We start from the raw sequence: 26133 nt of genomic DNA, 5'->3' as shown, positions 1-26133 counted from the left end.
GTCAACCGTACAATATCATCGGAATATCGACATTGAGGTCTTTGAACAAGAATATCGTGATATCCGATTTTCTCTATATCGCCCAGCCCTACAAACATGTACACACTATTAGCCTACTATAGCCCTATTATTATGATATAACTCAAGTACTGTGCATGAGTTAACCATTCCTGATACTCAATGTCACTTTGATTGGTGTACAGGATTTATCTGTACAGGATGCTGCTTCAGATCCATAAAACTGTTATTATTCCATTGTATATTGGCACAAATACTTTCTGCTGGAGAACTGTAAAATGTCTCTCTCTTACAGTGACAGTGAATGTTACTTTATACACAGTACTACAGTAAACAGTACTTTTATTGGTATATATGTAGGATACATATACATACATGCCTGTGGTGCCAACAGCTGAAGATGTCATGTTTCCAGTCTAGGGGTGGGGGCTGTAGCCTGTCTGGAAGGGGAATTTCATTTCCAGAAACAACATGTCTTATGAATTAATACATATCAAGCACAATATAGTACTCATCCGCCAGACATAATGCTACAGCCTATATGATAATTTGCTACACAAAAACAAACAAAAAACAAACAAAAAACTTCTTGGCAGTTTCGAGCAAACACGTTTTCTGTTGGAGCTCGTTTTTCACATATTCTGCTCCCACTGTGAACGCCTCCTGACGTTGATTGACAGGCAAAGGATGGGGCGGGGTTTCGTGTTGCTCAACATGGCGGCGCCCTGCTCGGATCAACAGGTCTAAAGGTAACCGAGTTAAACTTTATTTTCTAGCGTTTGTTTTTTACTTTTACAAACGGACTCTGTTTGTCTCTGGGCACCGGAAGTTACGGAACTGCTGCATGTGGAAAAATAACGCCGTCAGCTCCATTGGCAAAAATGCTAAACTCCTAAACACATAGCAGACTGACAGCTCAGCTTTTTGCTTGTTAGCTTAGCATCCTGCTGTTAACTATGAGCTAATATAAAGTCTGTATCACGACAGGATGTGGTGATAATGCCAACTAAACTTCAATCTGAACTACAGAGGTCTGCAAGTGTGACGTCACATTAATCTTATTACATAACAGCTTCGACGTCACAGAGAGAGAGAGAGAGAGAGAGAGAGAGAGAGAGAGAGAGAGAGAGAGAGATATTACATAATACACACACACATATACACAAACATATACACACACACACACACACACACACACACACACACACACACACACACACACACACACACACACACACACATAGACAAACTGTCCCTAGAGTACACTTATAGAGTATTTTAGTACTGGAGTACATGCAGTTCTACCCAGTGTTGGATGAAGTACTAAGATGTTTTATTGCAGTAAACAAGTAAACATCCTGCGATCAACATTTTACTGAAGTAAGTAAAAAAAGGTATCAGCAGTAAAACGTGCATTATTTCCCTGTAGTGGAGTAGAAATATAAAACAATAGAAAATGGAAATATTCAAGTAAAATAAAAATACAGCACTTGGGTAAATGTACTCCGATAATAAGAAAGATCCAAACAAGAAACTGAAACGCAGGTGATCAACACCTGTGTCAGGAAATCAAAGATTATACTCAGCCCTCTAAAGCCAAACACCTTATGTTTTTAATTCTGGGCTTATTCTTTCATTCACTAAGTGCTATACATCATATGAATCAGGGGAACCTACCATTTCTTTCTGGTGCAGTTTCAAGTCGCCATCATGTACAGGAGTTACCCTATATTTTGATCAAAATCCCCTCTGAGAGTAAATGTTATACATCATTGGAAAATTGACAAACAATCTGTCAATAAATGGAAGACCGCAGTCGTTTATTTTTCTCTCTTTAAGGTACATAGACATGTGTGTTGTTGGAGAAATATAAATAACTTTGTCTGTCTCTCTCTCTCTCTCTCTCTCTCTCTCACTCTCACTCTCTCCAGGTGTTCATGATGTCCAGTCAGCAGGTAAGTATCAGTGAGCTCCTGTTCTCATTGGACAGTTCAGAGCTGCAGGAGGCGGAGCAAGTCAGAGCAACAGTCAATCAGCAGCTGAGTACAGGTAAGTCTCCCTGTTTCCACCTGTTTCTTTCATACTGTTACATTTTACATACAGTATATATTCATTAATAGTTTAGTCTTTTTATTGTACACATTTTACAGTATTATTTTCTGTCTCTACATGACACCATTATTTATTATACATTTATATGTGTTTTGTTATTCCTAGGTCAGTGATTAAAACAAAACAATTAAGGCGTTACATTTAGATTGCAATAAATTGTTGGTAATTGAATCGGTGAAGTGTCTTTCCTAAGAGGACCCTCTTAAGGCCAAATCATACTTTTTGTATTCTTGAGGGTCCATTTTGATCCCTGTGGTGTTGGGCCAATGTCTGCGAGTGTCCAGTGTCCCTATTTGTAGTCTGGGTGCAGCCCGAAATGTGTGACCGAGCTGAGTGTACGCATATCAAGTGCGCTGACTTTGAGGCTTCTCCTCATCGATGCTTCTTGTCTCCTCCCAGTCTCGGGTCCTATTCTATTTAAGCTGTCACACATTATATTTAATTGTTTTGCTTTTTTCCTGTTGTTCAGCCAAAAACAACAAACAAAGGAGCTCTAAGCCATTTTTTTCTTAATGCACAAGCTTCTTCTAATATTTTTCTTGATTTATTATGGTTGTTGTGAAAACAACATTTCTTTGCATTACCGCTGCCAACTGTAATGGTGTGTGAATCGGGAAATGCACTTGCATGAAACGCAAGACCGCCACGGACCCCTTAATTGTGGTACAAATGGAACTGCTTGCACGTCCGGACACCAGTACAAGTCTGCAGCTGTTTCCGAACACCAAAAACATGTCTTAGCCCTAACAGTCTGTTGACAGACCACAAACCACCTTGGGGGCCTGGGGCTGGGTATCATTCAAAAATGGTCGATACCGGTACCAATACCGTGACTTCAATACCGGTTCCTAAACAATACTTTTTTTGATACCAATTTTATAAAACCAAAAGAAATTACAACTTTACACATTACAGCACATATCTTTTTATTTTTCAGCTCCTACTATGTGAGCCCAGTCTCTGTGCAACGTAGAGTTGGTCCTGCGTGTTTCTATGACGTGTAACAGCCAATCACCAGCATCATTATATCTTGGTAGAAGCATGCTGTATGCTTATTGGCTCACTGATCTGATCCGATTTACTCTTTAGGTATTGAAATTGGGTATTGAATGATGAGGCATTTTACGATATTCAACACTTTAGAAGCAATTCGGTCGGTGCCTAAAGACTTGGACAGACCTCCTGGCTCCTGTCAGTCTGAAGTGTAGTTTCTCCTTTCAGACAGAGGAGGTGCTGTTGTCTCCTCTCTGGTGGAGTATTACCTGGACTCGTCCTCCTCTCAGGTGGTGCTCCTGCTCTCCTCCATCAGAGAGCCTCATCACAAGGTTAACGGACGCTCATTACTTTATATTTCTCGTATTTATCAGTGTTACTGATGATTACACGTAACTTATATGACATATGTTGTAATGTCCGTCCAGCCCCTGCTGGAGAAGCTGAATGAGGCTCTGAACAGACCTGGATCCAGATTAGCTGGTCTGACCCTGCTGGGTGACCTGATTAGGAAACAGCCTCCCTGGGTTCATCACATCAGCCGCTCGGCTCTGCTGCTCTCCCTGCTGCGCTGCCTCAAGGTACTAATACTCATACATATACTAGATACTGTAATACTGATACCCCTCGGTCAAAATAGGTATTGGGACGGCGCTAGGTCCCGCATGAATGCGCAAAAACGAGGGAAAGGGGTAGGGGTAAGAGAGAGAAATGAGATTCAGCCTAATACAAAGCCGCAAGCATGATTACAAGATTTCCAACTTACCTTGGTGGTTCTGTCTATCATCTTTGTGGACATTTTTATACTTTTAATACTTTACCCACATTTTCATATTTATACTTACATACTCTTACTGAAGGAACATTCCAGCAATGCCAGACTTTTACTGTAAAAGCTTCAGCTACGTAGCAAAGATGGCAATTGTTGAGGGCGAGTAGTGTCCCGCATTCCACACTAAACCTTTAGATCCAGGTACTCGTAGTGCACTGCATTTAGCTGGATCTCGTTAATGTGAACGCACTATACACTAAAAATAGCAAGTATAAGTACAGAAGTGTGCAAATTGAGACACAGCAACAGTATTTTTTACAGTGTGTACTAGGGTGTGAATCTTATGATTTGATTACAATTGTCTTGTCAATGATTTGATCTGATTCAATATCACGATGCGTCACCTCAATTCTATTATTCATTGCTACATGTGGTTTTCATCAACAAATTTAAGCAGTCGTATTATGAAATCCCCTTTTATTGTATCTGCTCTTAAAAATGACACTTCCTTAATATAGTGGAGTTTGAACACAGCAGACAACAGACAAAAGGCACAAAAAAAAAAAAAGAAGAAGCTATCGGAAAATAAACGAGTAATTTCAGTAAGCAATAATCGATTATGGTCTGTCACTGAATCAATGCAGAATCATCTAGGTCCGCATTGGGATGCATCAATGCAATGATTAATTACAACACCCCTAGTGTATACTAGTACTTTTAATGCAGTAATAGTAGATAGGAGTATTTTTCATGTTGTGTATGAGGTTATGATGTCTCAGTATTGTTATATTGCATCGTGCAATCTGTCACATTCCTTCAGACACACAGAGAAGTTTTCATTCTATGAACCTACGTACAGTATATCAAACCTGTGTTCAGCTCTGCCTTTGAGCAAGGCAATAAACAGTCTCCTGGCGTCCTCAGACAGAGACCGACGTGGTGGTCTTGATCACTGGAGTCCTGGTCCTCATCACCCTATTACCCATGATCCCTCAGGCTGGGAAACAACACATCTACGACTTCTTCGACGTGTTCGGACGCCTTGCCTCCTGGAGCTACAAGAACCCTGGTATGACACACACACACACACACACACACACACACACACACACACACACACACACACACACACACACACACACTGTGTTCTGTCCTCTGATTGGTCGTTGGGTGGTTTTTAATTGGCTGGTTGTTGTCCCCTGCAGGTCATGTACCTGTGGTCCACCTGGTCCATCTCCATGCAGGTGTGTACTCTCTGTTCCACCGTCTGTATGGGATGTTCCCCTGTAACTTCATCTCCTACCTGAGGCTGCACTACAGCATGAAGGAGAACCTGGACACCTTCCAGGAAGTTGTCAAGGTCAGTACAGACCAGAGACCAGCAGTGAGCAAATAACTTTATGTAAAAAAAAAAAAACTGGTAACATAATTCTTCTTGTTTACATCTTCCATTGTTTAGAACTGTAGTTGTAAAACTTAAATCAAAGAAAGACCTGGAAATATCATTTAAAAAAATAAAACTAATAATATCAAGTCAACATGAACATTGTGTTGTTTTTATACATAATTTGAATGTTAAAAATTACTTATTAATCATTAACACACTGATTAGCAGCATCACTGTTGACAGAGAAGTCTGCAGCATTAGAGCAATGTGCCGCTGCCACGCAGACACACAACAACAGCTGCAGCAAACAGCAGCTGCTCCGTTTCTCAGATAACAGAAAGCAGAAACATAAACCAGAGACACTCCGGACTAGGCCTGCACGATATGGGGAAAAAACTGACATTGTGATATTTTTTTTCCCTGTAATATATATTGCGATATGAAAACCGGAAAAAGTCATTGTAAAAGATGACAAAAATAACTATATTTGGATTTTGATTGGATTTCGACTACTGCGGTGATTTTGTAGGGGAGTGCATCTACATAGAAGATAAAAATGAAAAAGGATCTTTTCTAATGTGAACCATTCTTTAATGCTTTACAAACACCAAAGCAAGTAAGCCAAGCGCTGTGACTAACGTTACTCTTCTGAAGTGATTTTGGAGAGGGAATTAGGTAGAAATACTCTGGTTGACTAGCATAAAACCATTGTATTCATATAATAATCAATCCAGGCTAACGTGAATGACAGTGACTGCATGTTGCTTCCTCTATATTTCCGGTTGTGGTTCGAATAGCGGGGCCAGCTCGTTAGTTTGATGAATTGATCAGAGCTGCATGTCACGCGCACTAGCAACAAACCTTGTGTGTCCAAGAACAATTAAATCAGTGTAAATGACGTTAGATCAGACACAGACTTCTGTAGTAGATTAGTGTTATGTTTCCAGCGTCGCAGCTCTGAACCGTAACGTTAGTTGGGACAGACGGACCCCTTGTTTCTTTAGGCTAACTATATTAGCTTTAGCCTGGCTGGTAGCAGCTTGCTGTGGGGGAAAATGGCCGGGAGACGCTGTGATTATGTTGCATTAATCAGGTGATTTAGTTTGTATTTGCAGTGAACATAATATATATATATATATATATATATATATATATATATAGAATCCTTTCTAATGAAAAATAAATGATTCTGATAAATGAATATTTAAAAAAATAAAAACGGACTGTCAACCATGTTATGAGTGTGTGAGCGTTGGCGTTGCATATTTTGTCCACCAGAGGGCGCTCTACAACGTCCCTGTTGGCAACACTTTTTTGTTAATGTTTTTGTTCAAAGGACTTTAAGTTTCATATTTTAAGTTTGTATTTTTACACATTTTATTTATCAGAACTTAAATATATTTTGATGTTCCTAATATTATTACCATTATTTTAGTGAGAACTCATAAACAACTACAAATAACTAATGTTAGGGAAATCTGTTTATGTTTTGTAACGCGTTTCTGGATTTCTTTTTTAAATATATATTGGCCGATATTTTTAAATAACCACAATACATTCACAAAGTAGTGCGGGTTTTGCCCTTATCCCATACAGAGACAATATTCCTACTCAGCTGTTTGCTTCGCTCATAAAAATTAATATTCTACTTAAGACAGAGAGATATTTGCTTTTAACTGCGCATGACAGCTCCCTCACGTATCCTGCATCTTTTACACGCTGACTTATTCCTGTTTACATGCAGTTGACAAAATAGGAGGGTGGGATGGAAACCAACAACTGTTGGCTAGTTGGTTTGTTGGGAAACGCACAGAGCTGACAGGCAAGATGCCAAGTGCGCTAAAAAACCCTGTTGAGATGCATATTCTGAATGTACAGTATACATGTCCGATGAATGCGTGCATGTAAGCCTAGTCAATGAAAGGAGAGGAAGTGTCAGTCAAAGTGAAGGAGATAAAAGTCTGTTTGTCTGTCTATCAGCCGATGTTGGAACATGTCAGGGTTCACCCAGAGTTGGTCACAGGGACCCAGGACTATGAACTGGACCCATCCAGGTGAGTACTGGTAACAATAACAAAAGTGACAACAGGAAAAACATGAATTTTCAAAATATAATACATATACACACACACACACACACACACACACACACACACACACACACACACACAAACAAGCTAACACCACACACACACACACACACACACACACACACACACACACACAAAATACCTGACATCGCATTTTTCGGACTTCCTCTGTGTCTCAGGTGGAGGTGTTATGAAGTCCATGACATTGTGACTGAGTGCCCAGAGTGTCTCTGGACCTCTGGAGTCTTCCTGTGAGGAGGCATTTACTCCTCCTCAGAGATCCTCCTCCCTCCTCTCCCCCCTCCCCTCCCCTGAACCTCACCTCCAGTCCTTACAACACAGAGACTGTCAGAGCTCAGTACACACACACACACACACACACACACACACACACACACACACACACATATCTTGCATCCTCATGATGCACTTATGAATTTAAAAGTTTTACATTAATGGATGTGCTAATTGACAGGAAGTACAGTTTGTCCTCTGCTGCTGTCTGGACCTCCCACTCTTCCTAAGCTGACACTCAACAACTCCTACATACAGGTAGGGTGACCAGATGAGAATGTGTAAAATTTGGGACAATTTAATATAATGATATAAAATAAAAAAATATGATTTGTTAATTTATTATTTTTATTCAGGAATTCAACTGTCATGTATAGCTGAAAATATAAATAAAAAATCAGCTCAGCAGCTGTTTTATTATCCGAGTCATCCTCCCGCTGGAAGGAGGATGAGACCAAAGTGTTGGTCTGTACAGTTGTGCTGTTGGTTGTATACTACTATCACTAACTTATATGTAGTTTGCTGCTAGCCTGACATCTGGTCACCTTACATACAGGCATTGTAATCCTCTCCTTCCTTCCTTCTCGCGTCCCTCCCTCTTCTCACCACATACTTTGTGTTCAGGCTGATGATGTCACATGGAGTCCCTCCTCACAGTGTGGTTTGTCGACACCCCCTCCTGAAACTGCTGCTACAGGCTCCGCCCACCCACTGAGCAGGCCTGCTTCCATCTCAGGTGAGACACTGTGAGACAGATGAGACAGGTGAGAAGCTGTGAGTCGCTGTGACGCAATGTGTTACAGATGAGACACTGTGGGACAAATGAGTCACAGACACTGTAAAGGTGAGACTCTATGAGATACTGTGATACAGATGAGACACTGTGGGACAGTTGAGACACTGGGACAATAAGACACTGTACAGGTGAGACGCTGTGAGATACTGTGATACAGATGAGTTACTTTGGGACAGGTGAGACACTGTAAAGGGGTGTGAGACACTGTGAGACAGAAGAGACAGGTGGGACACTGTGAAACACTTAAGGCAGGTAGAAACTGTGAGAAAGAGGAGACAGGTGAGACTCAGTGAGACACGTGAGGCAGGTGGGACACTGTGAGACAGAGGAGACAGGTGATAGTGTGTAAAAATAACTGAAGCCCGTCTGTTTGTCTGTTGGTAAACTCTAGGTGTAAAATGTCCCTCATCAGTCATCGTCCCAGTGACACTGCTGACTAAAGAGAACCAAAATGGTCTGATTCCTGAGAAAAACCAGGTGAGATCTGAGACCTGTACTACGTACCGGAATAAATCACCATTCATAGGAAATCTTGAAAATAAAATCATATTGCGATTCATTTGTGTATAATTGCGTTAGCAGCATTACCCACCGGTGTAGAGCTGTAGGCACCAACAGTGTTTCTATCTGTCATCAATATGGCCAAAATAACCACTATTGCTACCACTACTGTAGAAGCCCCAGATACGTAAAAAAAAAATCAAAGCTCAAGTTTTTCAACACATGCAAAATTTGCATCATTTTCACTGCCACAAATTCACATTGACTTTGTATGTAATCGCACCACTGAATTTGGGAAAAAAACGCCTAGAGTGAAGGCACACTTAGGACTGCAGGTAGACATGAAGCTCTTTTCTTCTCACTGGGGGGCTTATATTCCTCCTAGGTAAAGCTGGTCACAGATCTACAGGGGTCATCCATTCAGCCAATCACAGAGAAGGAGGGAAGAGGCCAGAGCGATGTCATCAATAACATCTGTGAAGGTGAGTTCATCAACGGATTTATCAACTATGCAGTGGGCTATTTCACAATATTTTCCAGCTATCCTGGCTGAATTTACTCGGTTTCATGAAGACAGTGGCACATTAGTTACCACACACACACACACACACACACACACACACACACACACACACACATACACACATTCTGATCAGAGTTTTAAGGTTGTGAAGCTGGTCTTACGGTCCAACCAAAAAATAAACATTTACTTTCCACTGGTCTTAACCGAAAACATTCAAGGAGTTACTTGTCATTTGCACAAATTAACAATTAACAATTACACACTGTGGGCAGAAAAAGTGAACATGTTACTCAGGAAAATTTATATTATAGTGCATATGGGCTGTATTTAAATAGCGCTTTTCTAGTCTTAACAACTACTCAAAGCGCTTTTACATAGTACAGGAACCATTCACACACATTCATACACTGTGGCCGAGGCTGCCGTACAAGGTGCCACCAGCTCATCAGATAAACACTCACACACATTTACACTCCGATGCCGATGGGGGCAACTCTGGGTTCATTGTCTTGCCCGAGGACACTTTGACATAGAACTGCAGGGCCAGGGATTGAACCACCAACCTTCCAATTGGCAGGCTACCACTGAGCCACAGCTGCCATATGATGAGATGTTTCTGAAAAATGCTTTTGTGAAATAGCCTTATGTGTTAATCCACACTGAGCCACCACTGATCGTCCCATAATAACAACATCAACAACAAAAAACTTTTACATGGTTGAAACAGGATTAAAACATTTCACTGAAATGAGGCAAATAAAAAAATACAAACAGTAATATTAAAGGTACCCTTACAGTTGTTTCTGGGGCTTTCAGCCTCATCCCATGGTTCTCATCAGCAGATAGACACTAGTTAGGTCTATTTCTTTCAAACTACAGTTTAAGACTGAAAAAAAGGTATTATGTTTATGTTCCTCTCTGTTTCTCTGCAGACACCAGATCCCAGCAGCCTTCCTCCTCCTCCTCCTCCTCCTCCTCTCAGCCCGTCCTCCTTACCTCCACCCCCGGTCGTGATGAGCCGTTGTCAGGTTCATCCATCCCCTCTTCTCCGGGCTCCATCTCACTCTGCTTTACCCCCCCTCACCCCTCCACCACCACCACACATAGATCAGAAGAGGGAGGCTCCACCCTGTTTGGCTTCTCGGGTCAGAGCACCGCCCTTTCGTATGAACCCCTGTTTGAGCTCACTCTTCCCCGAGCCGCCACGCTGTTCATCGGGAGGATGACACAGGTAAAGTGAACAAGACCAGGTGAGACAGAGAGTTAAAAGGGACAGGTATGGTGGCCCTGAGATACAGAAAACACACAAGTTGATCTGTCCCTCCGCGGTAAAGTCTGTCTCAAAGTTCTTATTTCTGCCCACGAGGAGCGAGCATTGAGGAGCTTAAGCAACATGAGATGCAGTGCTATTCACGTAATCTGACGACATACACCAGGCCCGCAAGAAGTGCGCCGGGTTTTGAATCAAATTAAACAAAGTGGCCAAACAGTGGTATTACAACGTCCATGTCGGTCGCGTGATCCCCTCTGGCCCAAAAACACTTTCCCCCATAGACTTACGTGGGTAAAGAGACATTTTTCAAATTAATAGATACATTTTTTGAGCATCACAACCCTTGTGAAATGACTCGTTTCACTATACAACTTTGATCCTTAAGGCCCCGATGACGTTTGGAAAGTCTAGAAGAGCCGCATGAATAAATCTTTTATTCCCCCTCAAGTTAGCACAGTGCGGAAGCAGAAGTAGCTAGATAATGCTACATTGTGAACATCAATCGTGTTAAAGTCATAGAAATTAACAAAATGAACCTCACATATATTCGATGCCAGATGAGATCCCGTGTTCATTGACTCATTCATTCAAGAGAGACTAAATGCCCTCACTGCAACAGATGTCATGGCAGGCCAAAATTATCACCCGATATTAGGCATTTTCCAAACTATGGGTATCGTCATTTATAATGTCTGATAAATGAATATTTAAAAAATAAAATAAAAATGGACAAAACACCCTTCAACCATGTTATGAGTGTTTGTATTAGTTCACCAGAGGACACTCTACAACGTCCCTGTTGGCAAAGTTTTTGTTCAAAGGACTTTAAGTTTCATATCTTAAGTTTGTATCTTTATACATTTTATTTATGAGAATTAATATATTTGATGTTCTGTTGTGAAACAAACAAGTTTAGTTTTAAACTGCATTATCATGTTATGTTAGTAAGGACTCATAAATAACTAAAAATAGCTAATATTAGGGACATCTGTTTATGTTTTGTTACACGTTTCTGGATATTTAAAAAAAAAATATATATATTTCAGCCGATATATCAGAATATCGGATTTTTAAATCCCCAAATATTTGCATCGGTATCAACTTTAAAAAATCCTTTATCGGTCGGGCTCTACTACACACTTATTGGTATTGGTAAATAACCTCACGTGGCCACTGATCGATGCTGTATATGGTGACCATCTAACATCAAACATGAGTTTAACAATTAATTTATAAAAACTTTTTATTCGGGGCAAATTCGGTTGATCATCAGTTTGAATAGTGGGGCTAATAATAAGCTAATGGCTAACGCTAGGTTAACAGCAGATACACGCACTAATATTATAACCAAATAAGCAACACTACATTTTAAACCAGCACTACTGACGTTTATTTGACTTCATAACTTTCAAAGGTCAAAAGCCATGACAACTACAAATGTGTCCAGCCGAGTGCATCGTTTTTCAGTGTTACTTAGAAACGGTCTCTGTTGTTGTGTGGTGCTACTTGCAGTGTTATCTTTATTTGGTTGTGTTTTCTGTACTTACAATGCGTTGAGCTGTCTGGGCCACCATGGACAGGTCTGGTAAAAACAACAGGAAGTTAGATATTGTAGTGTGTCAGCAGAGACGCAGTGATTATGGAGATTCATTCTTTTTCACAACTACGTAAAATGTGAGCACACAGACATAAACACATATTGAGCTCATTCAGTGCAACTTCCCAAAGATATCATTATCTCTGAGAAAAAGAAAGATAAATGAAACAATTGATAGATTACATTTCGGTAAACTATCAAACAAAATAAAAGTCACAGTAGATGAAAGACAGTTTAGGTGATCAATCTTTTCTTTTTATTAATGAATCTGTCTTGGTGCTGTTGTACTTTAGGAGGTGCTGGAGAGAGCAGCGGGGGGGCAAGAGGAGAAGAGAGGAGGAGCACAAGGACAGGGGGAGGACAGAGAAGAAGAACGGACCTCCGTCTCTCCTTTAAAGGTTTTGGATCAGCTGATCGTCCACGGACAAGATGCCCATGAACACCTCAGCAGGAGGTGAGTCAGTTACCATAGAAATCATTCACATAGACACTAATGGAGCCCTGTGGGGCTAACTACAGGTACACCTGAGTCCAAATGACCCCCATAAACCCTTTTAGGATATAGGTAACAACATGACACGAGGACAAACTTTTCTGCCCCACTGGTGGTAAAACTCTGTTTACCTCAGTCATTTTGGTACCTGGATGAATTCCCCACTGACCCACTCTGCTTCTGTACAATCTCCCTTAAATAATCGTCAGTCAGATGTCTAGTTCAACATGAAGGGTGAACAATCTAATCTGTGTGTCTGTGTGTCTGTCTGTGTCTGTCTGTGTGTCAGGTTGTCAGCAACGAATAACTCGGTGGATCGGAGTCATTTTGGAGGTAAACAGCAGAGCATGAAAACCAAAGGTACCAGAAACTAACAGTGATGACACTCAGACTCATTAACATGATTCACCGATATTGATTGGTTTATTGATGAAAATGATTTTGGACGCTTTGAATCATTTATTTATCAATGATTGAAACTAGCTTCTGTTTGTTTGTTTTTACAGAAGATCTTTGTAAAATCATTATTTGTAACCTGATTGTTAGAAATCAGTTTCACATTTTTTTTTGTTCTCACCACATCCTTTTGCATCTACATGATCTTTGACTGAATTATCTCTCTATTAACTCTTTAAATTACACCCAGTTTGTGTTTATCTACCTGATAAGGTCCAGATCCAACATGCGTCCTGTTATCTCAGGATTAGGTTGTATGTTGTAATTATCAACGTATTTGATAAACATATCCAGTGTTGTTGTATACAATATGGTGCAAACGATAACCTTTTAGTTCCAGGTAACTAATGCAATCTGCATCAAATCGGCCATTATAACCTATTTAGCTCTGAAGTCACCTGTTCATTGTTAAAGTTGACAGATTTACTGTGTATGCAGTATGTTCTCCGGTGCTCTCCAAATTTATATCTGCATGTTGAGTTTTTTTAATTAGATGTTCAGACCATGTCTTGATCTGACTGAACTGTTTAATCAGCATGTAAATGGAAGTGAGCTCGTCCTAACTAGTAAACCAGCACTAACCAGTTTGACCAGACTAATCTGACCAGCTTGTTTATCGTCATGTTTAGTTTTTTGTTAGTGCAAAACTGTGTGTGTGTGTGTGTGTGTGTGTGTGTGTGTGTGTGTGTGTGTGGTGTGGTGTGTTGTTGTGTGTTGTGTGTGTGTGTGTGTGTGTGTGTGTGTGTGGTGTGTGTGTGTGTGTGTGTGTGTGTGTGTGTGTGTGTGTGTGTGTGTGTGTGTGTGTGTGTGTGTGTGTGTGTGTGTGGTGTGTGTGTGTGTGTGTGTGTGTGTGTGTGTGGACAGGCCCTGCCCAGGGGAGATCTCAGTCTGTGAGAAGTCAGCTGTTATTGGTCCACAGCTCCAGTATGAACGATCAAACGGCGCAGCACGCCATCAGAACACGCCGTCTGCTGCGAAGAGTTATTAACGCCACCTCGCTGGAGGAGCACAGCGTTGCCATGGTAACACACCTGTAAACAGAACTAAACACAAATTTGTAAACACACAGTCCCCTCCTTTTTATTTCTTCTCTTTCATTTACTTCTTATTTTCTGTCCTTGTTTTCTCCTTTGTTTACTTTTCTTATCTCTGTTCTCCTTCCTCTATCTTTCCCTCCTTCTATTCTTCACTTTTCGTTGTGTGTGTGTGTGTGTTGTGTGTGTGGTGTGTTGTGTGTTGGGTGTGTTGTGTGTGTGTGTGTGTGTGTGTGTGTGTGTGTGTGTGTGTGTGTGTGTGTGTGTGTGTGTGTGTGTGTGTGTGTGTTGTGTGTGTGTGTGTGTGTGTGTGTGTGTGTGTGTTGCAGAAGGTCAGCTGAGCGTTCAGGTGAAAGATTTCGCTCGCTAACAGTGTCCGTCTACAGGAAGAACAGAGGCGATACACACAACTGCAGCAGGACACACACACACACACCAACCAGCTGCACACACACATCCAACAGCTGCTTCTGCAACAACAAGATGAGCAGCGAGAAAAGCAGAGGTTGAAGGTACAAGTACACACTAACACAAACATTAGATACACACACACACATTAGGATCTTAGTGGGCTGAGGGTAGAAGCTCTTACTGAGCCTCTCAGTGCTGGTCTGGTGGATCCGGTACTTTCTACCCGACCTCAATAGGCAGAAAAGGCTTTTACCCAAGTGGTTTGGATCTTTAATAATTCTTTTATTACAGAGCCTGGTGTAAATATCCTTTAAGCAGAGTAGGGCACCGCCTACCATGTAATAATGTTCCTCGTTTGGACGCTCTTGAGGATGGAGGTGTAGAAATTTGAGTATGTGAGGGGAGACCTGGAATTTTCTCAGGCGTCAAAGCTGAAAGGTTCTGCTCGGCCTTTCTCACCACTGAGTCAGTATGCAGCCTCTAGGTCAGACCCTCAGTGATGTGGACACCAGGGTACTTGAAGCTGTCCACCATCTCCACCCTATGAAATCCCTGCTTTCTCCCAAAGGCCACTAGTAGGCTGTTGTCCTGATGCCAGCGGGTCAGGCCCTCTACTTCTTTCAGGTCAGCCTTTTCATTGTTGTCTGTGATCAGGCCCACCAAAAGTGATGATGGTGTTGGGGTCAAAAGTGGCTACACAGTTGAGTATGCACAGGAAATTCAGCAGGGAATTCGATACACAGCCCTGGGGTACACCGTTATAAGGGAGGGTGGATGAGGTGTGGCTGCCCACCCTCACCACCTGGGGGTCTGCCTGTCAGGAAGTCCACATGCACAGTCCTTGAGCTTAGTGATGACCCTGGAGGGAACTATAGGGTTAAAATGCTGAGCTGTAGTCAATAAACACCATAACTTCCTTTCTTTTCAAGAGGAGATAGTGTTGCTATATAGAGGATGTGTGCTATAGTGTCTTCCAGTGATTGGTTGGGATGGAAGGCAAACTGTAATGGGTCCACTGTGCTGGGTAGTGGGCAGCAGATGTAATTCTTGACCAGTTGTAATATATTATATATTATATATTATATAGTATTTTATCACTGTAGAGGTGAGTGCCACTGAGCGGTAGTCATGTTTCCAGACTGCTCTTAAATTATACAGTGGCTTGCATAAGTTTACACACCCATGCTAAAGTTGATTAAAAAGAGGAATAAAAAAAACATCTTTTGGAAATTGATCTTAATGCCTTAATTCAAAAAATGTAGGAAAACCCAACCTTTTAAGGACACCAATTTACAAGGGTGAAGGGTATGTGTTGATGTGGGGCTATTTTAATTCCAAAGGCCAAGGAAACTTTATCAGGATGCAATAGTATCTTGAATCCATAAAATAACTTGCCTTTAATAATAAAAATCTGCCTGCCTCTATGGGAATTTAACATAGTGGTATATATACTTATGCCCCCTGAATTTTAAGGAAGTACATTTATTTATTTACAATACATTATTCTTTCACAAAGAAAATTTTTGTCCTTAAAAGGTTGGATTTTTCCTTTTTTTTAATTAAGGCATTGAGATCTATTTACAAAATATGATTTTTTATTCCTCTTTTTAGTCAACTTAAGCATGTAAAGTAAACTTATGAGCACCACTGTAATTGAGGAGACAATAAAATAGAAGAAGAAAAAAAACACAATAAAATATATAAATAAATCCAGTTTACAATATAGTTAAAAGCATTTACAATCAGTTAAAAAAAGGTCTGAAATAGAGCGCTTGAGGCCTTGTGTTGTGATTGGCTGTTTTAGAACCCCCCTGTGTTGTGATTGGCTGTTGCAGAGTGAACTTCAGGAGTGCAAGAGCAGTTTGAGAGATCTGGAGGTGGAGCTTCAGAAAGCCAATAACAAGGCTTACAATGCGGAACACCAGCTGACTCAGCTGTCACTCAAGGTGAGAAGAGCTTCTGTTGGCTGATTATTAATGTTCTTTGTTGACACAATATATAAAGAAATGGGTTTCTAAATCACATGAAGGAAAAACCTAGATAAAAAAGGAAGCAGATGTGAATATAATAAACCCCAATAACTACAGAAACATCTGTTAACAGCTGTGTGTGTGTGTGTGCGTGTGCGTACGTGCGTGTGTGTGTAGCTGTGCAGCAGTGAGCAGCTGCAGCAGCAGTTCTTCCTGTTGAACCAGCAGCTCATCCTGCTGAGAGAAACTAACAGAGCTCTGAGTTACCAGCTGGATGGAGGAGAGACACACCACCGCACTGTGAGGAAACACATACACACATTCATTCATTCATACATACATACATACATTCATACATAAATTGTTGAAGCAGCTCTACTTTGTTGAGGTGTGCTTGTGTGCGTGTGTGTGTGTGTGTGTGTGTATGTGTGTGTGTGTGTGTGTGTGTGTGTGTGTGTGTGTGTAGGAGGCATTCATGCTGCAGTGCAGTGTGGGTAAAGAGCACCAGCGGCTAAAGGACAGTGACGTTCAGCAGAGACAGAAGCTGGAAGCAGCCAATCACAGGATAGCAGAGCTGGAGAACCAGCTAGCAACGAAAGAGCAGCTGATTCTGGATCAGAAGAAACTTCTGGAGGACACAAAGGCCCAGAGCAGGTCAGAGTGTGATTTCTGGTTATACCCAACCTAAACTGATCCTCAAGAAAACCAGGTGTCATGTGAGCACTGGATTTAAAGAGTTTCAGATGTCACTAACTGACTGTATTACTTAGAAAGATTCAGATAATGACTTAGAATAAACAAGCCTGTTTGTGTTTTACTGAGTGTGTTTGAGTAATTCCTGGTTATTAGAGCATGTAAACGTCATATCTGGGTTTTGAGAAACCTGAATAAGCTACCTGGGGTACTTTGATAAAACCATGACACTGTGGCCTGTAAACATCTGATCAGGTTTCAGTTCATATAGACATGAGTGTCTGAGGTGTTCAGGGATAAAGGCACACAACCTGACACCTGACGACTGTTATGATCCTACACAGGGAGATAAATCACCAGGTTTGTAATGCTCCACATAGACGTTTTAAACTCAAAACCAGAATACTAGTGTGCAAGTAAACACATTCACTGACCTTTTATTGTGTTTGTGTGTCAGAGCCGAGCTGTCGGCCTGTGAGAATCGCTGTGTCGCTCTGAGGAGAGTCATCCAGACGCTTCAGACGGAGACTCTTCACTTGTACAGCCAGATCCACCTGGACAAACAGAGCGGCACACACACATACAGCTGGCCTCAGGACATCAGGTAAACTAGTCTGATTCCTATGTTCCACCAGGTGCATCTACGCTTTGTTCCGGCGGTGCAGTAACAGACCTTAGAATGCTGTGGTTAACCAATCAGAATTGAGTGTTCAACATAGCCATGTAAAAAGAAATAGTGCAGTAAGTGCAAGTTGTGTTCACAGTAAATATTATATATTGAATGACAGCTAGAAGTGTGATATGAATAGGGTGTATATGCTAGATCTGGTATTTGATAATAATTTGTAATGTAGACAGTGGTATGAATATAAATACTCTAATAGTTGGAAGGGCTGTAGTATAAATGTATATGTATGTGAGTGTGTATAGTATAGTAATTGTGTGAATGTGTAGTTGGCAGTGAGTGAGAGCTAGCAACCAGTGAAGCAGTGAGCCAGTAACAGTCCTGGTGCAAAAGAAACACTCTTTGTCTGTTAAGTCGGAGCTAAACCATTGTTGGCAATGCCACCGACACCCACCCATGTTTCAAGACGGTCCAGGAGGATATCATGGTCAATGGTATTGAATGATGCACGTATATCCAGGAGAACAAGAATAGATTTATGGCTGACTGCAGTAACACGTTTAGGCCTAAAAAAGACAAGTTACAGTACTTGGTTTTATTCTTAAACCAGTATTTTTCAAACATACTGTTTGCATGAATAAAAACTGGAAGTTGATCTGCTACAACCTTTTCTAAAACTTTAGCTAAACAAGAAAGCTTAGAAAAGTCTGCGATTGTAAAGAGACAGGTTTTTTCTCGCCCTCAGGCCAAACGGCGGCAGCATCACCCAACCAGCTCCTCAGGGCAGCCAAAAGCCCCACCCCTCCACTTCTTCTTGTGTTAGTATACTAAACGGAGGTGTGGCGACCCTCTCCACTTCCCCATTGCACCTGCCCTCTTGCTCCTCCTCCCCCCTTTCCCACTCCCCTATCGAATCTCCTCTGGCCGCAGGCTCCTTCCTGGAGCAGCATGCACGGCAGCTGTTCAGACCGGCCAATCACAGCCAAGAGGAGGATGAGCAACAGGAGGGGGAGGAAGAGGAGGAGGAGAAGGAAGAGGAAGAGGAAGATGAAGAGGCCCAGCCAGAGAGCCCTCCTCTGGGTCAGGAGGCAGAAGAGGTTGCGGTCCTTGCAGGGAGTCCTCAGACAGAGCCAGAGCACCCGAGCAGGGCTTCAGCTCACAGCCTGCCTTCCCCTGGACCTCAAGCACCCCCGGCAGACCTGACGCTCGCTGTGCGACAGAGACGGCACGAACTGAGCATCATGGACTACGATGAGACACTGCCAGAGGACTGACTGAGGGCTGGAGAGCTGGATGGAAGGAGGGAGCGATAAAGGGAGGTTGAGTCAGATGGAGGTGGAGATTAGATTAGATGCTCCAGGTGTTAGCAGGCTACTGCTAACAGTCCACAATCACTATCTGATCTTTCCCACATCAGGACCTTCAGTCTCCCTTAAAAGGAAAAATAATGAACTACACTAAAATACAGCCGCACTTATCTAAAAAAATGAACAGAATATGTTTGAAAAAACAAATAAAAGACAAAAAAACACAGAAAATGTTTAGCTCTATTAACTTTCTAAAGGCTTAAGCTAACTACTAACATGCTAGACATCATGCTTTATTTGAGAGATCCAATAGCTTTGTATCAAATAATTCAACGCAACTAAGATTCCTTCCTCCATTTTAAACATAACAAACGTTCAAGAGTGATAATCAATAACTGTGGCAAGTTGTGCTAAAAGTAGCTTTATAAGCTAGCTAAGCGTTTATTAAACTGTGTTAATTAATTCCTACTGCTAGTACCACAAAAAGAAACTAAGTGGATTTGTTAATTATTTTTTTTGCGGTTAATAATGAACTTTATATGCTACTTAATTTATGGATTTACAGGATGCATTAAATTCAACAGATAACGTAAAGGTGAAAACGCTTCTTTCTAAAAAAACTAAATGACATCAGCACAAACTGAACCAAAAATGTCACAGCAGCTAAATACGAGAAAACTAATTGATAGTTTACATGAATAATACCTGGATTTTCACACTAAATGTTTTGTTTGCAACATGATATTTAACGACACAAGATATGAGCTACATTACAGCTTTAACATTAACAAAGCTAACATTAGCTTGCTAGCTAACAAACAAGAAGCATTGGGGATCATAGAAAAAAATGAATTTTACCCGTGCTGCGACTGAAGGTCCCGACGTTACACAATGAGTTAGATAGTTGGGTTTATGTCTGGAGAGATTTGTAGTTGCCATTAGGAAACAACTTATTAAAGCCAAAATAAGGGAAAACACAGAGAATTCTGTGTTTTAGTGTTGAATGAATTTACAAGGAAGCTAACAGCATCTATGTTTATCTACCAATGTCAGCTGTAACATGAACCTGCCACACTGTCGCCCAAAAATTACGCATGCTACAGCAGCATCGAAACACTAAATTAGAATCTGACTTTTAGTTTAATCGATTAAAGAGTAACCCTGCTGTTGTGATTATTCCCACTATTTTATTTGCCCACTAAGGGCAGCAGAACAAGCTGTACATCAACACAGTAGAGTGCTGCAGGATAAATCCTATAACCCTGAAATGCATGTTTGCACTCTGGTCCCCTCATCTTGAAGTCTATGGGTTTTTGTGAATGTTTTTTTGTTTAGATGCCTGAAATAATGTCTATGGTAAACACAAGATTAAGAGGTATTCCTGTTTTGTACTATGACAAAAAATATGTAAGTCAATACCCCACTTATAAATTTTGTAGCTTTTACGTTTCTTATAAAAGGCAGTAGCTAACAAGTGGATAAATGAGACTACAGAGATTGTCAGGGACATTAAACGTCCCCGTCAGCTTACTGGTGGGGAAATTGAAATCATGCGGTCGTGGTGTAATTCGTTTAAAGCCCCAAAGTTAGCTCTTTACTCCTGGTAATTGCATTTACGCTTCTAAAATCATAAAAGTGTTTTTTATTTGTGAAGATTAACTTGATGAACAAAATGTGTTAGTTCCACATAGCTTTTTTTTGCCACAAAGCTTATTTTATGCAATTAGCCAAACTCCAATGGAAAAATCACATAGCTTTTTGTACAGGGAACTAGGGTGATGCTAACTTCATTGCCAAAACAAATACTGCAGCACTCTATATCTGACATATCACCCTCTTCTAAAGTATTTGTGGCGTTACCAAACAGTTGCCTACTTCAGACACGGATCGACATGAACAACCCACATTAACAATGGTGATGATTAATTATTGGGTTCCTCAGGGTTCAGTTTTTGGTCCTTAATATTTTCAATTTACATGCTGACATGCCAATTTATTCGTCTATCAACCATCAGCCCTCTCCTCCTGGGACAGTCAGCAATTTATGGATCTTAAATCTGAAATTCAGCCAGTCGGATCCCACAAATCTTCTTTCCTATATACTCAGAATTATTTTCAAATGATTGGCAAAGACACCCAGTTTAGTGTGATCACAGAAAAGCCTTAATAATCCAGTAAAACATTAATCTCCTGTCTTCAGTCCGGGGGGACACGTCAGGGCGAATAATTAGCAGGAAATTGACACAAATGTTCCTTAATTTTTGGAAGAATATCTCCTCAGGTTAACAGCTCAGGATGCCAGAGTAAGATGTCTACTACAGAGACGGCTCCAGGACAGGTTTAGTCTAGTTTATCAGAATAACATTTTGGGAAATACTGTTAAATACTGCTCCTTCCAGTCTTTATGCCAAACTAGGCTAACTGTGTCCTGACTCCAGCTATTTTCGTACAGAGATATGTACACTTCACTCTCGGAAAGAAAGAAAGAAAATAAACTATTATTATCTTATTATAATAACTATCTCCAAAAATGCTAAACCGTACCTTTAAACCAAAAACTGAGGTTGGATCAGTTTCAGTTCAGGATGTAAACGGAAGTTTACAGACAGACCAAAGACTTCCTCTTGTCCTCTGCAGGACTCAATCCAGCTGATTAAACCTGAATTGATCAGAGTCTCTAATGATCTCATTTGGGGGATTTCTTCTCTTTCTCAGCAACTCAACATGGCAATTGTCCCCAGCAGTGTTGTTCTGTTTACTTCAGAGATCTGCTGTCAGGAAACCGCTATGCTTGTGTGTTTGGAGACAAATGTTAAACTGTGAACATTAGAAATAAAGACTTCTAAAATCTCTGCAGGTCTGTCTGTCCTGATTAGTAATTAGAGATCAAATGTTTCTCTGGTTTGGACCAAACTGTAGACGAGTGGATCTAAAAATGACATTAAATGTTGTGTCACAGTATAGAACTATAGTCAGATTCATGTAGTTAAAATTTCAGCAGTAAAAGTATGCGAGTACTCAGCTTTACTCAGCTTGTAAATAAAGTAACAGCTGTTAAATTGAAGTATTATCAGCCTCATGTAGTTAAAGTACAGAATTATTCTCAGCGTCATGCAGTAAACAGTAAATGTAGTGCAGTAAAAGTACACGTAGTGCAGTAAAATGTTTTTCTGTCAGTGACTGCTAATACTGAGGCATCAATGTTAGAGCAGCATGTTACTGTTGGAGCGGTTTTGGAGCTACTTTTAACTACTTTATTTACAGTTTGATAGTTTAGTCCAGTGGTTCCCAACCTAGGCTTTGGCCCCCTCCAAGGGGTCACCAGATGATTAATGGGAGAAAAGAAGAAGAAACTGATACTGTGATACACATTTGTTTTCACTTTTTGGACTTTTCTCTAATTTTTGCTATTATAACAATTGCAAATTGACAATTTGAAGTTATTGAAATGAAACATGAAATGAAACAGAGGAGAAATTATTGTTGTGGGGCTGCTATACACATTTACTAGATTGGGAAAACCACCAGTTTAATTTCTAACAATTTTATAACCTTAAGTTTTTTATGTAAAATGGTAATCTGAAAAATAAATTGCAATCTAAGACATCAGATAAATGTAGTGCAGTAATATTTACAGAATTCCCTTTTTGATGTAGTGGAGTAGAAGAAAATAGCTGTAAATGGAAAGTATGCCTACAAGTAACTCAAATGCATACTTAAGTGAAAAGAGAAAATGTACTTAGTTACAGGGTGTTTAAGTATTGTTTTGTTCAGAAATTAAACTAATGTGTGTGTGTGTGTGTGTGTGTGTGTGTGTGTGTGTGTGTGTGTGTGTGTGTGTGTGTGTGTGTGTGTGTGTGTGTGTGTGTGTGTGTGTGTGTGTGTGTGTGTGTTAAATTTCTCTTCTATGACAAGTTTCAATAGCATATTACAGCTAGTTAGCTATTTAAGGTCTACTACATCTCAACATCATTTGGTTGCTGCAGTCAGATGTGAAGGCTGCAGGCTTTATTTCTTTAACTGTCTATGCCTGGCTTCCTGATCTCTATGGTTCCGTCCATAGACAGTCCCGTGCGCGCGCTGATGACGTTCTTCCCTAACAACAAGCAAACGCTTCTTAGCAACCACCTCAATAAACAGCAGGTAAGAAGGTTTTTTATCTACTTATGTGTTCTACAACTAGAGGAGTTTTATACCGATGTAATAATTTCTGTAACATTTAACGTTTGTTTCTACGGTTTCCTCTTTGCCCATAATCCACGAGACACGGTAATAACGCTAGCTCCGTTTCTCTCTCTTTCTGTCTCACAGTGTAGCAAGCTATGGTAGAAATGCGGTAGGCCTAGCGACTCTGTTACAGGTCGAAGTATCGTCATCTAAATGTACTTAAAGTACCAAAAGTAAAAATACTCATTATGCAAAATAAAATGAATGTAACTATAATTGCATTGTTTGATCACTTTATTTTTGCAGCTGGTATGAAGGTGCAGTTCATTTTAATGATTAGATGTAACCTGTATGTTAATGTTAGAGAACGATGATATGTTACCTTAGTAGAGTAGGAAGTGTTTGTTGCAGAGATACCAAAAAGTTGAAATTTCAAAACTTCAACTTTAGTTTGGTGCTGCAGTTTCTAAATGTAGCTATTGTGTTCATGGTCTTCAGGAAATTAAAGCATCAGTGTCTGCCATCCTCATCCATCCATCCTCCTTCTTCTCAGCCCGATGGATGAGACTGTGAAACCCCTGAGGATTCCTCCCCAGATGTCCGTCTACGCTGACAAACACAACATCTTCCACCTGGAGCAGGTATGAAAGGACTGTTCTGCAGGTTTTAGCTTGTTAAATACATCAGACTACACTGTGTGTGTGTGTGTGTGTGTGTGTGTGTGTGTGTGTGTGTGTTTCAGAGCATGCTGTCCAGTCTGGTAATTGATCAGCCTGAAGATCCAATCAGTTACCTGATCAGTCTGCTGAGGAGAAGCAACGTGGACAGTAAGTCAACACACCTGACATCCAGCTGTTGGAGAGAAGCAGTAGTTCCTATCTGGGGGGACATTATTAGTATTAAGGACTCACACTCCTGCCTGATGCTGTTTGGTCTCTAGGTGAGGAGTTCAAGTGTCCCTTTAAATGTTAAAAGCTCTTTCCATGTCCATGCAAAAAATGGATGAGAGACAAATCAAACATTTCTGCGGCCTCTAGATGGAGCTGTCACTCAACTCCCTGTCTGTCCTGAGTTGAGTTTGCTGTTATCAAGATGTCTGTAGACACAGAACCACACTGTCTGTTGATATGTCTGTCGCTGTGTGCATGTGTGTATGTCTGTCTGTCTCTTTTTTTGCCTGTCTGTCAGTTCCCAGGGTCCTGCTGCTCGGTCCTCCTGCTGTTGGGAAGCAAACAGTGGTGAGTTGTATCAGTCAGTTTTCTCTGCTGGGATGATCGTGTGCGTTTTACATTATATGTCTCAGTGTAAGCTGCACCAATGAGTAAGAATCCAAACTATCAGACTAATTAAAAGAGTTAGCTCAGTCTGACAATGTGCTGACTGAGCTCAGAGCTCACTCGGTGAGAGTTAACTATCCAGCCTCTTTGTCCTCCAATGTCAAAAGTAAGGCTTTGCATCAGGAAGAGTTAGAGTAAACTACTGAGGGAAGCAGTGAATGAGTGAACAACAAACTTAGGACATAGTTCATATCATCACTTCTTCTGTGGTTGTTGTCGTCCTTTAGGCCAAAAAGCTGAGTGCTGAGCTGAGAGCTGTCCAAGTGACCACAGACAGTTTACTAGAGGGCCAATCAGAGCTGAGTCTACAGGCACGCCAATACACACTCAAAGAGCAGGTACGCACGCACGCACGCACATACACACACAGACATACACACACACACACACACACACACACACACACACACACACACACACACACACACACACACACATCAGAGTAGAGTGTGATGAGCTCACCTCTGAGCTCCAGCCAACACACACTGCTGTCAGGCTGTGATGTTATGTTGACACCTAAAACAGCTGATCATAGACAGATAAATCAGAGTTTTAATCTCCCTCTGTGGACCCCCAGACCTTCTCATGCTTACATTACATTACATTTATATACAGTGTACATACAGGAGCCTCGGGCAACCAGCAGGAGTCACTACTGAAATACTGTGCTTCCCTCAGAATGAACTACAAACAGTGGCGGAATGTAACTAAGTGCATTTACTAAGTGCATTTTTAAGTACTGTATTTAAGTACAAATTCGAGGTACTTGTACTTTACTTGAGTATTTTAGTATTATAGTTTTTCAACCCCTTCTGTCCAGTGAAAACCATGTTTCTCCAAATGGGTTGATTTTAAATGTGTGTGATAAACTGAAGGATGAAGTGTTCCTTATGTGTTGAGAAAATTCTCCTAACTTTAAGCTAAATAAACTCTTTAAAAAAGCCTCTTGGATCAGCTAGAAAATGTATCATCACAAAGCTGTTTTTTAGAGATGCATGGTTCTCTCAGGACGACAATACAAACGAATGATGATCTAAGATGTAATAGTAAAACACTGACAGGTAACATTTTACTACACAATCAATACTTTTACTTTAAGTACTTTAACTACATTTGGCACATACATACTTTTACTTAAAAAAGAGAGAAATTTCATCAATTAAACCTTTATTCTTCAGCCTCGTACATTTTAGTCTTTTTTCTGTGTAAACCACTGACAGACTTTACTAACACTGTGTGTGTGTGTGTGTGTGTGTGTGTGTGTGTGTGTGTGTGTGTGTGTGT

At 40.8% G+C, this 26133-nt stretch overlaps 3 protein-coding genes across 3 annotated transcripts in view; all 3 read left to right on the top strand.

Annotated features, from left to right (window-relative positions):
• Window positions 1-641: 641 nt before the first annotated feature.
• Window positions 642-22196, top strand: tsc1a (TSC complex subunit 1a). Its single transcript, XM_032516760.1, is given in 25 exon segments — window positions 642-767; window positions 1950-2067; window positions 3352-3455; window positions 3552-3704; window positions 4820-4964; window positions 5101-5255; window positions 7263-7336; window positions 7552-7590; window positions 7592-7642; window positions 7644-7727; window positions 7843-7924; window positions 8291-8402; window positions 8854-8939; window positions 9349-9445; window positions 10419-10717; window positions 12650-12810; window positions 13139-13209; window positions 14170-14327; window positions 14669-14851; window positions 16586-16696; window positions 16898-17020; window positions 17187-17374; window positions 17871-18017; window positions 18784-20674; window positions 21037-22196. Coding segments are annotated over 23 exon segments (3264 nt in total). The 5' UTR covers window positions 642-767; window positions 1950-1955; the 3' UTR covers window positions 19313-20674; window positions 21037-22196.
• ddx31 (DEAD (Asp-Glu-Ala-Asp) box polypeptide 31) overlaps window positions 18368-26133 on the top strand; it is a 39599-nt gene continuing 31833 nt past the window's right edge. Inside the window, exon 1 of the mRNA XM_032516595.1 lies at window positions 18368-18373. The gene's annotated coding sequence lies outside the window, so the exon portion shown is untranslated. The remainder of the gene's footprint in view (window positions 18374-26133) is intronic.
• Window positions 23442-26133, top strand: part of ak8 (adenylate kinase 8) — a 16256-nt gene continuing 13564 nt past the window's right edge. Inside the window, 5 exon segments of the mRNA XM_032516660.1 lie at window positions 23442-23488; window positions 24066-24153; window positions 24255-24339; window positions 24701-24750; window positions 25077-25187. Coding sequence (XP_032372551.1) covers window positions 24070-24153; window positions 24255-24339; window positions 24701-24750; window positions 25077-25187 — 330 coding nt within the window. The 5' untranslated portion in view covers window positions 23442-23488; window positions 24066-24069.

This window comes from Etheostoma spectabile, chromosome 5 (assembly GCF_008692095.1).
Source record: "Etheostoma spectabile isolate EspeVRDwgs_2016 chromosome 5, UIUC_Espe_1.0, whole genome shotgun sequence".
Taxonomy (NCBI): Eukaryota; Metazoa; Chordata; class Actinopteri; order Perciformes; family Percidae; genus Etheostoma; species Etheostoma spectabile.
Note: the sequence above shows the minus strand (reverse complement) of the source record. Positions and strands in the feature narration are given on the sequence as shown.